Genomic DNA, 16059 nt, shown 5'->3' on the forward strand with positions numbered 1-16059 from the left:
TTTCATTCTGGATAGTTGCACAAGCAGAACATTTACATGAGTGATCAAAATTCATGTCACGTGCTGCTCTTTATTATTACAGATCAATAAACGCAACAACAGGGAGAGATTGACGGGACAACAGCGCAATAGTAGAGTGTCTGGCGTATGGATCTCTCCCCCTGAACTCTGCTGAATTAACAGGGACCTCTCCAGCATTTCCTTCAGATCTCGGCTGCTTCCTAACATGTGGAGAGCAATAAAAGGAGTAGCAGAAGGAAGGAGGGATACCGACAATGGAGAAAAAGAAGGCGCATGGAATTCATCACCGAATAGCGATCAATCCAATATCCATCAGTTTCTGAATTTTCTGGGCAATTACTGGGTTCTTCAAGTGACTGGAAAAAAAAAAAAAAAAAAAGATTAAACAATGCATGCTGAACTAACATGTAGTTGCAATCCCTAGTTCACGATGGGGATCCATCCTTAACCCCTTCCCAATTAGGTGAGTTTTTTTTTTTTTGCAGATGAACTGGTCAGTTGCAATAAAAATTTGCAAGAGTGCAAAACATATTTAAAAAAAAAATAAATAAAAATTCTGAAATTGTGCCATGTACACGATTTATTATACAGTAAGAAGAACCTGGCAGTATGATTTTCCCGGTAGTATGATTATGGAGATACCAGACATGCATAGGTGTTTAAGTGGTGAAAAAAATTTAATATTTGTGTAATTTGCCATTTTCAATCTTCAGTCGATGGAGCGGTGTGAAAGCTTGTGTTTTTGTACCATAAACAGATGTATACATTGATACCATTTTGGGATAGAAATGATGTTTTAATTGCCTCTTATTGCAGAACCTAAAAAAAAAAAATATATGTCTAAAGGGTACTTCCGTCTTTCTGTCGGCAACTTCCGTCACGGAAATCCCGCGTCGCTGATTGGTTGCGCCAGCTGCCTGTCATGGCTGCCGCGACCAATCAGCAACGGCCACAGTCCAATTAGTCCCTCCCTACTCCCTTGCAGTCAAGTGCCCGGCGCCCGCTCCATACTCCCCACAGTCACCGCTCACACAGGGTTAATGCCAGCGGTAACGGACCGCGTTATGCCGAGGGTAACTCACTCCGTTACCGCCGCTATTAACCCTGTGTGACCAAGTTTTTACTATTGATGCTGCCTATGCAGCGTCAATAGTAAAAACATCTAATGTTAAAGATAATAATAAAAAAAAATTATATACTCACCTTCCGCCGCCTTTCCCGCTCCTCGCGACGCTCCGGTGACCGGTCCATGTAAGCGGCAGGTTCCGTTGGCAAGGATGGTCTGCGAGAAGGACCTGCCATGACGTCACGGTCATGTGACCGCGACGTAATCACACCCTGGGACCGGAAGCTGACGCCTGCACCGAACACAGGCGACAGAACTACAAGGGGCCCCTCGGAAGGTGAGTATATGTTTATTTTTTAACCTGTGACATACGTGGCTGGGCAATATACTACATAGCTGGGCAATATACTACGTGGCTCTGTGCTGTATACTACGTGGCTGGCCAATATACTACGTGGACATGCATATTCTAGAATACCCGATGCGTTAGAATCGGGCCACCATCTAGAAATTATATATATATGTGTATATATGTGTATATATGTGTATATATATATATATATATATATATATATATATATATATATATATATATATATATATATATACATATACACACACACACGTATACATATACACATACATACATATATCGTATATACTTGAGTATAAACCAACCCGAGTATAAGCCGAGACCCTTAATGTTGCCACAAAAAAAACTTGGAAAACTTAATGACTCGAGTATAAGTCTAGGGTGGAAAATGCAGCAGCTACTGGTAAATTTGAAAAATAAAAATAGATACTAATAAAAGTAAAATTAATTGAGACATCAGTAGGTTAAGTGTTTTTGAATATCCATATTGAATCAGGAGCCCCATATAATGCTCCATACAGTTCATGATGGGCCCCATAAGATGCTCCATATTAAAATATGCCCCATATAATGATGCACAAATGTTAATAATGGCCCCATAAAATGCTCCATAGAAACATTTGCCACATACAATGCTGCATAAAGGTTGATGGCCCTATAAGATGCTCCACACATTATGGCCCCATAAGATGCTCCATACATTATGCCCCATACATACCTGCTCCGGGCACGGTCCCTGACAGCGTTTCACTGTCAGATAGGAAGATGCTGCGGGCTCCCGGAGACTATGTTCAGCGGTCACATACCGCTCATTAAAGTAATGAATATGCATCCATATTCATTACTTTAATAAGCGGCACCACGTGACCACTGAACACAGGAAGAGCTGCCGGCGCCCGGAGACCATGGACATGCAGGGACCGCGCCACGAGCAGGTGAGTATGTGACAGCCGCCACTCCCACTCCCCCACCGACCCCCTGGGACAACAACTCGAATATAAGCCGAAAGGGGCACTTTCAGCCCACTTATAATCTGTCTCATATGAACACCAGCCACAGGATGGAATTCAAGTGCTGTCAGGGGTCTTTGGGATGGGAAACTGTGATGTCATAGCATCTCATTGATGCTCCACAAGGACGGCTAGAACAGTGCCCCCCCCCGGGATGAGGGCTTTAGATGCCACTGATACAGGCGGATAGATGCTTTTAACATCAAAGGGCAGAGCTCTGCTACATGTGCGGCTGATGGATGAATAATAACACAGTCATCAACTGTCGGGAAAAATGCAAGCTCAGCTCCTGAGCCCACATTAATGCCAGGGAGTCTAAAATTGGACATACCAATGTGTCTAATGTCAGTAAGGGATTAAATAAATGTTCCCAGTAATGAAAATGACCGCCAGCCCCATTCATAGGAGATCCAACCATTAGCACCCCCTAAGGGGCCTGAAAAATGGGGCTTTGCAGAGCCTGATACTGTCTGTGTGGTAGTTACAAAAAGCTCCTAGGTTACCAGCCACCTCTGCAGTGTATTAGCAGTGGCCGGTTTCCTAGGCAGAGAGCCTAGTGTTCACAGGCTCTTTTCTGTAGAGCTTTTAAGCGCTGCTCAGCATCCGGCCAGTTTTATTGCCCTGAGCTCCTCCAAAAAGCAGGGCAACCATGTCGCTGGTCAGAACTGTCAATTATCAGAGTGCGCCACCACTCAGCATGCAGAAAGATGGAAGCCTGTAGAGTGGTGTGCTCATGAAAACAAATGAGGATACAACCCTTTAAAAATGTGGAAGCCTGAATAACATTTTGCTGTTATGATAAGAGGCCAACTAGTCCACAAAGGGTTTTGTAACCGCTGCTGAAAGCAGCTATTAAATTCTAACCTTCTTTAAATCGTCTGCGATTACTTACTCGCTCAGGGCCTGTGGATCCTTTTGCATCTGCTCTAATATAAGTCTCATTGCTGGATCGCTCATTATTTGCTGCACTTCCGGGTCGGCCATTGCTCTGCGCTTTACATCCTCGAGACTGTCATTTCGGTGGTACTGTGACATCATACACCTTTGATAACCATCAGTGGCTTCCTGCGTGCAAAAATGACCACAAATAAAGCATTTTATTTTCAAATTTTCTGGTGTTGCAATCGTAGACTTATTAAATCACTTCCCAGCATGTATAAAGCCTAAAAAGAAGAGGCACAGAGACCCAAACCACTGGACAAGGAGCATACAAGACCCCTCTACGAGTCCTGAGAAAGCACAATTAGAAGCCTTGGGCAGGTTTTGTACCGTACCTTGCAGGAGGAGTCCAGATCTAGTGCTTTCTGATAGACATCCATAGCCTTGGTGTAATCCTTCATGGCCTCTAGTGCAGCAGCTTTGCGAGTATAACCTTTAACTGAGGGTTTAAAAAAAATAAAAATAAAATGCATGCATGATAGCTAGATACCATATACAAAGAAAGACATAGGCATGGATGTCCAAACTGATATGCAGTAGCCCCCAAAAGTAGATAATACTCAGGGCTGGAACATACAAGAATCCTACAAGTAGCTATTTTTATGCAGAATTACCATCTTTCCTGGTTTCACATACACAGATTTGGCACAGTATTTTCCAGTTATCCTTTTTTATTTAAAAAGTGAGTTTCTCAGATAGATAGATAGATATATATATATATATATATATATATATATATATATATATATCTATCTATATATATCTCTCTATATCTATCTATATATATCTCTCTATATCTATATATCTCTATCTCTCTATATATCTATCTATCTATCTATTTTTTTTTTTTTTTATATTAAACGACGGTCACATGCCCCACTACTGGCATCATGGCTCCCATTATGGAGAGGTAGAGATGAGCAAGTTAGGGTGGATTCAAATTATCCCCCAAAAATTGTATTCTCCAGATGTTTTGGAATTCATTCTGTACAAATTCAGCAAAATGGTAAAAAGAAAAACAGAAAAACAAAAACAGAAAATACTCACTGAATGCGGGTTCTAGTTTTATACATTCTTCACAGTCCTGGAATAATCAATGAGAAATAACACTTAAAACCCTTCTGATCTGGTTGTATTAAGGGACATTAGTACTTAACCCCTAAAATGGCAAAGTGGAGAGAAGAGAAAAGTATCTTCGGAATGGCAGACAAAAAAAAACAACAAGAAACAAAACAAAAACAAGACTATAGAGAAGGAGGAAAGTACACGGGAGAAAAAAAAAGTGCAGGAAATGAGCTGTGCAAATATATGTGCTAAGGAACTCAGCAGAACCCTGGAGAACCAGAGAGCTCATATACAGCCTATATTACTGGGAGAGACACTCACAAGAGATAAATCTGAAACTTGGAAACAGGCTGCAAACTTCAATTTTCCTTATGTCAAAAGGTGTTTGTAGTATTTACATTTAAGATCAATGAAAGCATATTTAAAACTAGAGGTACAGCGATTTGGGTAATAAGGAGATTTTTGTGTACTCACCGTAAAATCCTTTTCTCTGAGCCAATCATTGGGGGACACAGGACCATGGGTGTTATGCTGCTGCCACTAGGAGGACACTAAGCAAACACAGAAAGAATAGCTCCTCCCCTGCAGTATACACCCTCCTGATGGCTCTCAGTAAACCAGTTCGGTAACAAAGCAGTAGCAGCTTAATATTTAACAAGGATGAACTATGCCAAAACCAAGTTAACTCAACAAAAACCAAAGCCAATAGGCTAACAGGGTGGGTGCTGTGTCCCCCAATGATTGGCTCGGAGAAAAGGATTTTACGGTGAGTACACAAAAATCTCCTTTTCTCCTACACCTCATTGGGGGACACAGGACCATGGGACGTCCTAAAGCAGTCCCTGGGTGGGAAACAGTAAACTGCAATTGCTACTTGCACCCACAAGTTACAGATGTGGCACAGCCGCCTGCAGAATTAGTCTGCCGACGGTCGCATCTGCCGAGGCTTGAGAGTGAATGTGGTAATGCTTTGTGTAAAGGTATGCAGGATGGACCAAGTCGCAGCCTTACAAACTTGTGCTGCCGAAGCTTGGTGCCAGATGGCCCAAGACGCACCCACTGACCGAGTGGAGTGAGACTTAATCCCTGCTGGGACAGGAAGATCTCTGACTCGGTAGGACTCTTGAATAGCCGAACGGATCCATTCCGGGAGCGGGAAACCCTTTCCTCGGTCCTTCCGGGAGCACGAATAGGGCATTTGACCTGCGGAAAGACGGTGTCCACGAGATGTATCTCCTAAGAGCTCTCACTAAATCCAGTGTGTGAAGGGCCTTCTCGATGCGATGGACTGGTGCCGGACAGAGTGACGGTAAGACAATCTCCTCTGAGATGAAAAGAGGATACAACTTTCGGTAGAAAAGAGGGGGATGTCCTCAAAACCACCTTATCCTGATGAAAATTCAGGAACGGAACTTGAGAGGACAGAGCCGCCAGCTCAGAGACTTGTCTTATAGAGGTGACCGCAACTAGAAAAGCAACTTTCCATGAAAGAAGAGACAGGGAAACCTCCTGTAGAGGTTCAAAAGGAGCCTGTTGCAAGACTCCGAGGACCAGATTAAGATCCCATGGTTCCAACGGCATCCTATAGGGGGGCGCCCGATGGGAGACCCCCTGAATAAACATCTTGACCTCTAATCTGTTGCCAATCCTGCGTTGGAAGAGAACAGACAGGGCTGAGATATGCCCCTTGAGAGAACTAAGGGCGAGACCCAAGTCCAAACCCGTTTGTAAGAACTCGAGAATGGAAGGGATGGAAAAATGTAGAGGAGAACGTCCTCGGTCGCTACACCATGAAAAGTCTTCCAAGTGCGATGACAGATACGCAGAGACATAGGCTTTCTAGCGCTGATCATGGTAGCTATGACTTCTGGAGAGAAACCTGCCTGGGTTAGGACCCAGGACTCAACAGCCATGCCGTCAAACACAGGGCCTCGGTAATCGCCAGGGAACGTCGGCAACTAGTTGAACTAGTTCCGCGTACCACGCCCGACGCGACCAATCTGGCGTGATCAGAATTACTGGTACCCTCTCCGCTGATTTTCTTGATGACTCTCGGCAGGAGAGGAAGCGGGGGAAATATGTACGGAAGCCGAAAATTATGCCACGGGAGTACAAGAGCGCCTGCCCCGATGGCTGCCGGATCGTGGGACCGAGCCATGAAGTTGGGTACCTTGGAATTCAGCCGTGAGGCCATCAGATCCACGTCCGGGGTTCCCCAACGACAGCAGATCTGGTGGAAGATCTCCGGATGGAGAGACCACTCCCCAGACTCGAGGCATTGCCGACTGAGGAAGTCTGCCTCCCAATTGTCCACTCCCGGGATGTGAACCGCAGAGATCATTGAGCGGTTTTCCTCGGCCCATCGGAGGATGTGGCCTACCTCTGTCATGGCCGCCCTGCTGCGGGTTCCCCCTTGGCGGTTGATGTATGCCACTGCAGGGGCGTTGTCGGACTGAATCCTGATTGGGCGACCTGCTAGGAAGGGATGGAACTGGAGAAGTTCCAGCCTGATTGCCCGGGCTTCCAAGATGTTGATTGGAAAGCGTGATTCCTGGGGGGACCATTGGCCCTGAGCAGTGTAATGAAGGAACACCGCTCCCCAGCCTAGAAGACTGGCGTCTGTCGTCACAACCAGCCAGTGTACTGGAAGAAAAGACTTCCCTTGATTCAGGGAGGATTTCAATGTCCACCACCTGAGAGACTGTCTGACTCGCTGGGGAAGGAGGAACCGACGGTCTAGGGAGAACGGGTTCTTGTCCCAAACAGCCAGGAGGGCATGCTGTAGAGGACGGAGGTGTAGTTGGGCAAATGGAACCGCCTCCATAGCTGCTACCATCCTGCCGAGGACTCTCATACTGAAGCGCAGAGAGTGAGAGCGAGGCTGAGAGAGCTTCTGAGCTTCTTGCTGTAAGACAGATCTTTTCCGGGGGAAGAAGAACCAACCCCCGGGACGAGTCGAGTATCATTCCTAGAAAGGAAATTCGCTGAGCCGGCACTGGGGAAGATTTTTTGAAGTTTATATTCCAACCCAGGCGAGAAAAGGTATCTATTATGATGGCCACGGCTTCCTTGCAGGAGCGGAAAGAGGGGCCTTTGATGAGGATATCATCTAAATATGGGAGCGCCACCACTCCTCGGGTGTGGAGTATGGCCACGGCAGCCGCCATGACCTTGGTGAATACCCTGGGAGCGGTGGCGAGGCCGAAGGGCAGAGCAACGAACTGGAAGTGATATTCTTGAACCGCGAAGCGAAGAAACCTTTGGTGAGAAGGTAAAATAAGAATGTGGAGGTACGCGTCCTGGATGTCTATAGACGCCAGGAACTCGCCTTTTTCCATGGAGGCGATGACAGAACGAAGCGATTCCATCCAGAACCGTCATACGCTGACGAACTTGTTCAGCAGTTTTAGGTCCAGTATGGGCCGTACTGTACCGTCCTTCTTTGGGCCAATGAAGAGGTTTGAATAAAAAACCTTTAAACCTTTCGCTTTGAGGGACCGGAATAATAACTCCGTCTTTTCTCAGAGAGCTTATAGCTTTGGAGAGCTCTGATGCTTTTGCCCTGGGAGGAGAAGACCGGAAAAGAGGGATGTTTGGTTCTTACCGTAAAATCTCTTTCTTGGAGCCTTCATTGGGGGACACAGGTAACCATGGGTGTATGCTGCTGTCACTAGGAGGCTGACACTATGCAAATAAAGAAGTAACTCCTCCCCGGCAGTATACACCCTCAGACAGGCACCAGGCAACTCAGTTGGTGCAAAAGCAGTAGTAGGAACAGGTAATATAAAACTCAACCTATGTACCAACCCACAACAACGGCCTGTTGGCCAACATGGTACAACTTCAAGGGAGGGTGCTATGTCCCCCAATGAAGGCTCCAAGAAAGAGGGATTTTTGGTTCTTACCGTAAAATCTTTCTTTCTCGCTTCATTGGGGGACACAGGTAACCATGGAACGTCCAAAAGCAGTCCCTAGGGCGGGATATTCTGCAGAAAAAGAGGAGTTAGGTAGGCCGGTGAAACCGGCGCCTGCAGTATCTTCCTACTCAGGCTCGCGTCCGCAGAAGCCTGAGTATGCACCTTGTAGAATTTGACAAAGGTGTGAATGGATGACCACGTTGCGGCCTTGCAAACCTGCGAGGCCGAAGCTTGGTGACGAACTGCCCACGAAGCTCCCACAGCCCGGGTAGAGTGAGCCTTCACCCCCGAAGGAGGCCGTTTGTCTTGGACACAGTATGCCTCCAGAACCGCCGAACGGATCCAACAAGCAATTGTGGACTTGGAGGCGGAGAGCCCCTTTCGACGACCTTCCGAGACGATGAACAGAGGATCGGCCTGACGAAGGGAAGCAGTTCTGGAAAGATAAATCCGGATAGCCCTGACCACATCCAACTTGTGAAGGGATTTCTCCAAGGGATGAACCGGGGAAGGGCACAAGGCGCACGCTGGAGGGCGTCTAACACGAGGTTGAGATCCCAAGGCTCGACAGGAGGATGATAAGGGGGAGCTATATGAGCGACCCCCTGGATGAAGGTCCTCACCTGAGGCAGGGAGGCCAGGTCTCTTTGAAAAAGAATGGACAGAGCGGAAATCTGACCCTTCAAGGTGCTAAGGGAAAGACCTGAATCTAGACCCGCTTGAAGGAAACTGAGAAGGGATGGAAGGGAAAAAGTCATAGGAAACAGATTGTTGTCCTGACACCACCGGAAAAAGGCTTTCCAACATCTGTGGTAAATACGCGAGGAAGCCGGCTTTCTCGCTCTTATCATAATCTGATGAAAAACCCGCGTCCTTCAGGACCATGGCCTCAACGGCCATACCGTTAAATTCAGAGACCGAGAATTCAGGTGGAAGAGGGGCCCCTGCGAAAGAAGGTCCGGACGATCCGGAAGCCTCCACGGAACGTCCGATAGCATGTTCACCAGTTCCGCATACCAGGCCCTGCGAGGCCAATCTGGAGCTACCAAGAGAACGGGGACCCCTTCGGTCTTGATCTTTTTTATGACCCTTGGGATCAAGGGGAGGGGTGGGAACAGATAGGGCATCTGGAGCTGGGTCCACGAGATCACGAGAGCGTCGCATCCGACGGCCGTCGAATCCCGAGATCTGGAGACGTACTTGGGAACCTTGTGGTTTGCCTGGGAGGCCATCAAGTCAACGTCTGGGACGCCCCACCGCTGGCAAATCTGGCTGAAGATTGCGGGAAGAAGAGACCACTCGCCCGCCACGATGCCCTGGCGACTTAGAATGTCGGCTTCCCAATTGTCCACCCCTGGGATGTGGACGGCTGACAGAGAGGGAACGTGACCCTCCACCCAACGCAGAATTTTTGCCACTTCCTTCATGACTTGTCTGCTGCGAGTCCCTCCCTGATGGTTTATGTAAGCCACGGCTGTGGCGCTGTCCAATTGAATGCAGACCGGTTTTCCTGAGAGGAGAGACTCCCAGCGGATGTGGGCTAGGAAGATGGCTCTGATTTCCAAGAGGTTGATAAGGAGGCACGCCTCCTGAGCAGTCCAGCGGCCCTGGGCCGTGAGGTGGAGAAAAACCGCTCCCCAACCTTGGAGGCTGGCGTTGGTGGTGATAACCTGCCAGCGGGGAGAGAGAAATTACCTCCCGCGCAGAATGGAGGTGAACAGCATCCACCAAGAGAGACTGTTTCACCCTGGGAGAGAGGCGAAACGGGCGATCCAGGGAAAGTGGGTAGTGACAGAAGGGCCAGCTGGAGGGGACGGGAGTGGAACTGGGCATAGGGGACCGCTTCGATAGAAGCGACCATTTTCCCCAGAACCCTCATAGCGAGGCGGAGAGACAGAGGGTTCGGGCTCTTTAGTGTTCTGACACCCCGACGAAGAGAAAGGAACTTCTCCTTGGGGAGAAAAACCTGAGCCTGAGAGGTGTCGAATTCCATGCCCAGGAACTCCAGACGTTGAGTTGGAATCAAGGAAGACTTCTGGTAATTGATTATCCAGCCAAGGCGAAGAAGCGTGTCATGACCTTCGTAAAGACCCTGAGCGCAGACGCCAGACCGAAAGGGAGAGCCGTGAACTGATAATGATGTTCTTGGATCGCGAACCGGAGGAATCTCTGATGCCGTACGCAAATAGGAACGTGAAGGTACGCATCTCGGATGTCCACAGAACACAGAAACTCTCCCGGTTCCATGGACGCGACCATAGAGCGTATAGATTCCATCCTGAATCCGGAGATGGCGGTTCAACTGCTTGAGATCCAAAATTGGACAGAGAGCCGTCCTTTTTTGGAACCACGAACAGGTTTGAGTAAAACCCCGAAAACCGCTCGCGATAAGGCACCGGAACAACGACTCCTGAGGCGAGGAGCGAATCGACGGCCTGGAGAAGCCATGGGAGATGAGAGGGCTGTTTGGGAGGACGAGAGAGTAGGAAACGACTTCCTGGAGGCGAAGAAAATTCTATTTTGTAGCCTGACGTGACGATCTCCCTGACCCAGGCGTCGTCGACTACCGATAGCCAAACCTCTGAAAACAGAAGAAGCCGGCCTCCCACCCTGGAGGGATTTCCAGGTTGGGGCGACCCGTCATTTATTAGAAAACATGTGGCCCCGAGATCCAGATGGTTTCACGGGGTGGCTCTTGGCCCTCCAGTGCTGTGGAGGCCTGAAAGAAGGTTTCCTTCGGTCCCCTTGTGAGGGGCTTCCTCAGGAGGCGAAGGACCGAAAGGGACAAAAGGACTGGGGGCCCCTCCCGTTGAAGGAACGTTTAGGCTTGGACTGGGGTAAGGAGGTACTCTTACCACCCGTAGCGTCCGAGATCATTTGATCCAGCTGCATGCCGAAGAGTCTAGAACCCTGGAAGGGCAGACCAGTGAGGGATTTTTTTTTTTTTTTTTTTTTAGAAGCGGGACCAGCGTTCCATGCTTTTAGCCAAAGAATCTGGCGAATGGCCACAATGTTGCTGTTAGCCCTGGTGGAGCAGGCCGCCGCATCAAGGGAGGCATTCATGAGGTATTTACCCGCAAGAAATCTGATCCGCCAAATCAGACAGTTCCTTAGCAGGAGCACAGGCCAAAATGCCCCTGCGCAGGGTTTTAGCCCAGGCTGACACCGCCTTGGCTACCCAGGAGTAGGCGAAACTAGGGCAGAGGGAGGCTCCGGAAGCCTAAAATGCCGATTTTGTTAATGCCTCGATTTGTCTGTCCGTGGGGTCCATAAGGGAAGCCGCGTCCAGGATAGACAGAACCGTCTGACAGGATAGCCTGGACACAGGTGGGTCGACCTTAGGAGACTCGGACCATTTGGAGACAAGGTCGGAGTGAAAAGGGTATAACACGTCTAGTCGTTTCCTGCCCGGGAAACGCTTACCAGGGTTTTCCTAGTGTGTAGAGGTACTGTTGTCGAACTCCCTGTGATTAGGAAAAACCCTAGAGGGACGTTTAATCCGTTTAAACGCAACGGAGACATCCTGAGAGCTTGCCTCATACTCTTTTAAGTTCAAGCGTCTGAATGATAGCTGAAATAGGGCTATCAACCATCTCCTGTGTTCCGGAAGTCTGATCTGCATCAGAGTCAGATTCCGACTGAGAGGATAGATCAGACCCGACGTCCGCCTGCTAGGAGGGGGAACGGGCAGATAGGGGAATCCCGGTGAGGTCCAGGGAACTGGAAGAGGATCTAGATAAGGTCCTTTTTCTGTCTCTTTTGTCCGGTCTGCCTCTGTGAGGGTCTTGGACAGGTGCGAGCGAATCGCCGTGTGAGGCGTTCGTGGCACTGGTGGCATTAGACAGAAGCGGGATACGTTCAAGTGCCGGGACCAGGGACTGAGACACCTTAGTCAGGTCAGACACTGATTGAGACATTGCAACAGCCCACTCCAGGGGAGGGGGGTGCCCTCATCCCGAGACCTAGGAGCTTCCTGAGGGGCTGACATGATGGGAGGAACGCAGGACGGGCAGAAAGGAGAAGACTGACCTGAGGCCCACTTTTTCTTACAGAGAGCGCAGGCGTAATGGATGGCCGTAGTGGCAAAGGCGGTAGTGGGGTCGGACATAGGTAGAGATATTACCTTGTCCAGGAGTGGAAAAGTACTGCCGGGAGGAGTAGAGCCCGAGAGAGCAGTACTGCTGAGCCTGCTGACAGGACAGCGACAGCGGTAGCCGCAGGAGTCTGTGTTCCCCCGAGATCCTCGTGTCCCACGCGGTGAGGAGACGCTGACAGGGAGCAGGAAGTCGCTGACAGGGAGCAGGAAGTCGCTGAAAGAGCGCGGGAACAGCGCGACGCTGTGGGCGTCCACAAGCGCCGAAGGGGGAAGCAGAAGAAACGCCCCCAAGAGCGCTGAACTCCCGGCCGCGTAATGCAGGGCGCCGCAAGGGGGCATGTAAGCCGGGTGCCGAATGAAGGAGAAATAGCCAAGAGAAAAATGGCGGGCGCGCGCCCGCCCGCAGGTTTAAATAAAAGGAGGGAAAAAAGAAATGCCAGCGTGTGGCGATAGCGCATCCCGACTCTAGAAAAGGAGTGTCGCAGTCCATTCCCCTATTAAACAGAGGCCCTGGTAAGCTCTGACACCCTGAGGAGACCGCTTGCAGGGCGGGAGGGGGAGGTGGAGAGGTATTGTCCTGTACTGTTGCTTGAAGATTCCCTACCTCCAGTTGAGGAACACATCAGGATCCCTTGTAGAGTAGAGGGTCCTGGAAGAAGTCCTCCTTCTCGCGCCACGAACTCCGGCGCAGAAGTCTTCCTCTCAGCCCTCTCCGAGGAGAGGGATGAGGAGGGGAAACGGGCAGGACTGGCCACTGAGGAAAAAATCACCCCGAACACCCGAATGGGTGACAGGGGACAAAGTCCTGCCCAGCGGGTCCGAGAGGGTGCGATGTGGGTGATACCACACTGCTCTCTCGGTCGTTCAAAGGAGGAAAACAGGGTGAGTAAAACTGCACCCTGTTACCCTGAAGAAAGTATCTGAAAAAGAAAGGGGGAAATGATTAATAACAAACGACAAATCCCTGTAAAAGAAATGCGGATTCTGGGGTTAGATCCAGGTCCGCCTCCTACAGACATTAAGCAAAAACTCAGTTGCCAGGTGCCTGTCGGAGGGTGTATACTGCCGGGGAGGAGTTACTTCTTTATTTGCATAATGTCAGCCTCCTAGTGACAGCAGCATACACCCATGGTTACCTGTGTCCCCCAATGAAGCGAGAAAGAAAAACGGTTTGGAGGACGAGATAAGAGATCTATCTTTTATCCAGAGGACACTAGATCGCGGACCCACTCGTCGTGAACGACCGAGAGCCACGCGGCACAGAAGGAAAGCAGGCGGCCGCCTACTTTGAGGGTGTCCCCCGGATACCGCAGGGAGTCATTGTGTGGAAGGTCTGCCCGTTCTGGCGCCTCTGGATCCCAGCTGCCTTGGCCTGCCTCTCCATGAAGGGGAAGGCTTAAAAGAGGCCTGTGAACCTCTGTCTCCACGTTGTGCCCGGCCAGAACAAGGAGATGTGGAAGTAGAGGACCAGTTTGAGTTGTAACGGGGGAAAAAAAAAACAACCAAAAACAAAAAACACGGGACCGAGCCTGTGGTTGCAGGTTCCGAAAGGGCCGAGAGGGTCTCTGTTGTGGAAGAAATTTACTTCTGGAGGGAAGCTCCAGTGGCGTCAGAAATTAACTGGTCGAGCTTTTCGCCAAAAAGGCGACCGCTCTGACATGTGAGAGAAGTCAATGACTTTTTGGAAGTAGAATCCGCACGCCAGCAGTCCCTGAGCCATAAGTACCTCCGGATGGTGACGGCATTTGCTGCTTGAGAAGGGCAGTCAGCGGTATCCAGGTACGCGGTAGTAGCGAGGTCTGCTATCTCAGGGGGGGGGGGGGGGGGGGGGGGAGATTGGTATCCAGTACTGCTGAAGACAAGACCTCAGCCCAGTGGGTCATAGCCTTAGCCACAGACGTAGCGGCAAAAGATGGAAAGAGTGCGGCTGCTGAGGCTTCAAAAGGCTGAACGCGCCATATTGTCGATCTGAGAAGTGCCCTCCGAGGAGGATAAAACAGATTTCTTAGCCAGGCGCGATACCGGAGGATCTACTGGGGGAGATTGTGACCAATCTTTTCTTAGATCCTGGGCAAAGGGATATTTGGACTCCATGGGCTTCTGCCCTGTGAATCATTTATCTGGACGGATCCTGTGAGATTCAACAATTTGCTTAAACTCGGGATGAGTGGCGAACACTCTGTGAGCTTGTTTGGTCCTCTTAAAGGACACGGCATGATCCGTTTTAGATAAAGGGTTCCTCCTCAAGTTTCAAAGCCTTATTCACTGACTCAATTAGAGAGTCGAGCGTCTCCTGATCGTGATGAAATTCCTGATCTAGGGACGTGTCAGAATCGTCCTCTGAAACAGGTTCTCGACTAGCCCCAATGTAAGGGGAGCGAGAAATGGAGCGCTCAGAACCTGAAAACCGGTGATGGTCTGGGGATATGGCATAAGTCCTTTTCCTGGAAGAGTGAGAACTCTTTGGCAAGGTACGACCCCTAGAATGCGAGGGGTTCTGATCATCGGAAGTGTCGTCCGTATTAGTGCCCTGGTTAGAGGAAGGGTCTCGGAACGAGTCTAACGCTTTTGCCAGGGATGCCATAGACTGGGTAAGGGAGGTAGCCCACTCAGGGGGACTAGACTCACTGGGTTCAGTATCAGCAGCAGTTGGTTCCTGAGCCGTTCACAAGCTGTGCACAATGCAGTATTGTGACCCCGGGGTAATGATACCTTACAAGAGGTACATGCAGCGAAAAATTCAGTGTGGGTTTTCCCAGACTTTTTGTGAGGCTTTGGTTGAGACATAGTAAAGCCTGGAAGAAAGCGCTTACTAGCAGGGGGAAGGGTTAAGCTATGTGTCTGCAGCTTACCCAGGTCCTGTGTCTTGAGTCCCCAGGGCAGATCCGCAGTGTAGGCAGAGAAAAACGCTAGTCCTGAGGGCTGTGATAGGAAATGCTGGAGCAGTGCTGCAGCATCAGGGCTGTGGGTGTCCCAAGATGGCCACCGAGACCAGGAAGTGGGAGCTCATCACAGGAAACGAGAAGCGCCAGGAAAAGTGGGTGGGGCTAACTGCTGGTGGGCGGGGCCAAAACTCAGACCTTTATTGAGAGAATTTTTTTTTCCTCCTTTCTTCTGCGGTTGCGGCCTGCAGCGCCACAACTGCTATTAGCGCCATCATTAGCTGCACTCCATGGGGTTGCCGCACTACGGACCACCCACGGACACAGGCTTAAAGGGCCACTGTCACCCCCTCCAGCCGTTATAAACTAAAAGCCACCTCGTGCAGCAGTAATGTTGCATTCTAACAAGGTGGCTCTTTTAGTTTTTGGTGCAGGTATTCCCAAAATAATGCATTTTATAAATTCTCCAAAATATCTTTCTTTCGCCAGGGAGGCAGGTCCTCACCCCCCTGCTTGAAACGCCACACTGCCGTCACTCAAATCTTCAGGGGCGCCGCCCCCATCGCGCTGTTTTCCCATGAAATCGGCGCCTGCGCTGTGTAGTAGTGTCTGGTGCAGTGATCTCTGGCCGTCTGACGTCACAGCCAGGCTTGCAGACTGCGCCTGTGCGGCCGCCCTGCTTGTGAATCC

General features: G+C 49.7%; 1 protein-coding gene across 2 annotated transcripts in view; it reads right to left on the reverse strand.

The window, feature by feature from the left end:
• STIP1 (stress induced phosphoprotein 1) overlaps positions 1-16059 on the reverse strand; it is a 33120-nt gene continuing 17061 nt past the window's right edge. For both annotated transcript variants that reach the window (XM_077287611.1, XM_077287612.1), the window contains exons 11-14: positions 4457-4493; positions 3745-3848; positions 3363-3535; positions 1-377 (exon numbers count right to left, since the gene is read on the reverse strand). In XM_077287611.1, coding sequence (XP_077143726.1) covers positions 305-377; positions 3363-3535; positions 3745-3848; positions 4457-4493 — 387 coding nt within the window. In that variant the 3' untranslated portion in view covers positions 1-304. The remainder of the gene's footprint in view (positions 378-3362; positions 3536-3744; positions 3849-4456; positions 4494-16059) is intronic.

This window comes from Ranitomeya variabilis, chromosome 2, assembly GCF_051348905.1.
Source record: "Ranitomeya variabilis isolate aRanVar5 chromosome 2, aRanVar5.hap1, whole genome shotgun sequence".
NCBI classification, from domain to species: Eukaryota; Metazoa; Chordata; class Amphibia; order Anura; family Dendrobatidae; genus Ranitomeya; species Ranitomeya variabilis.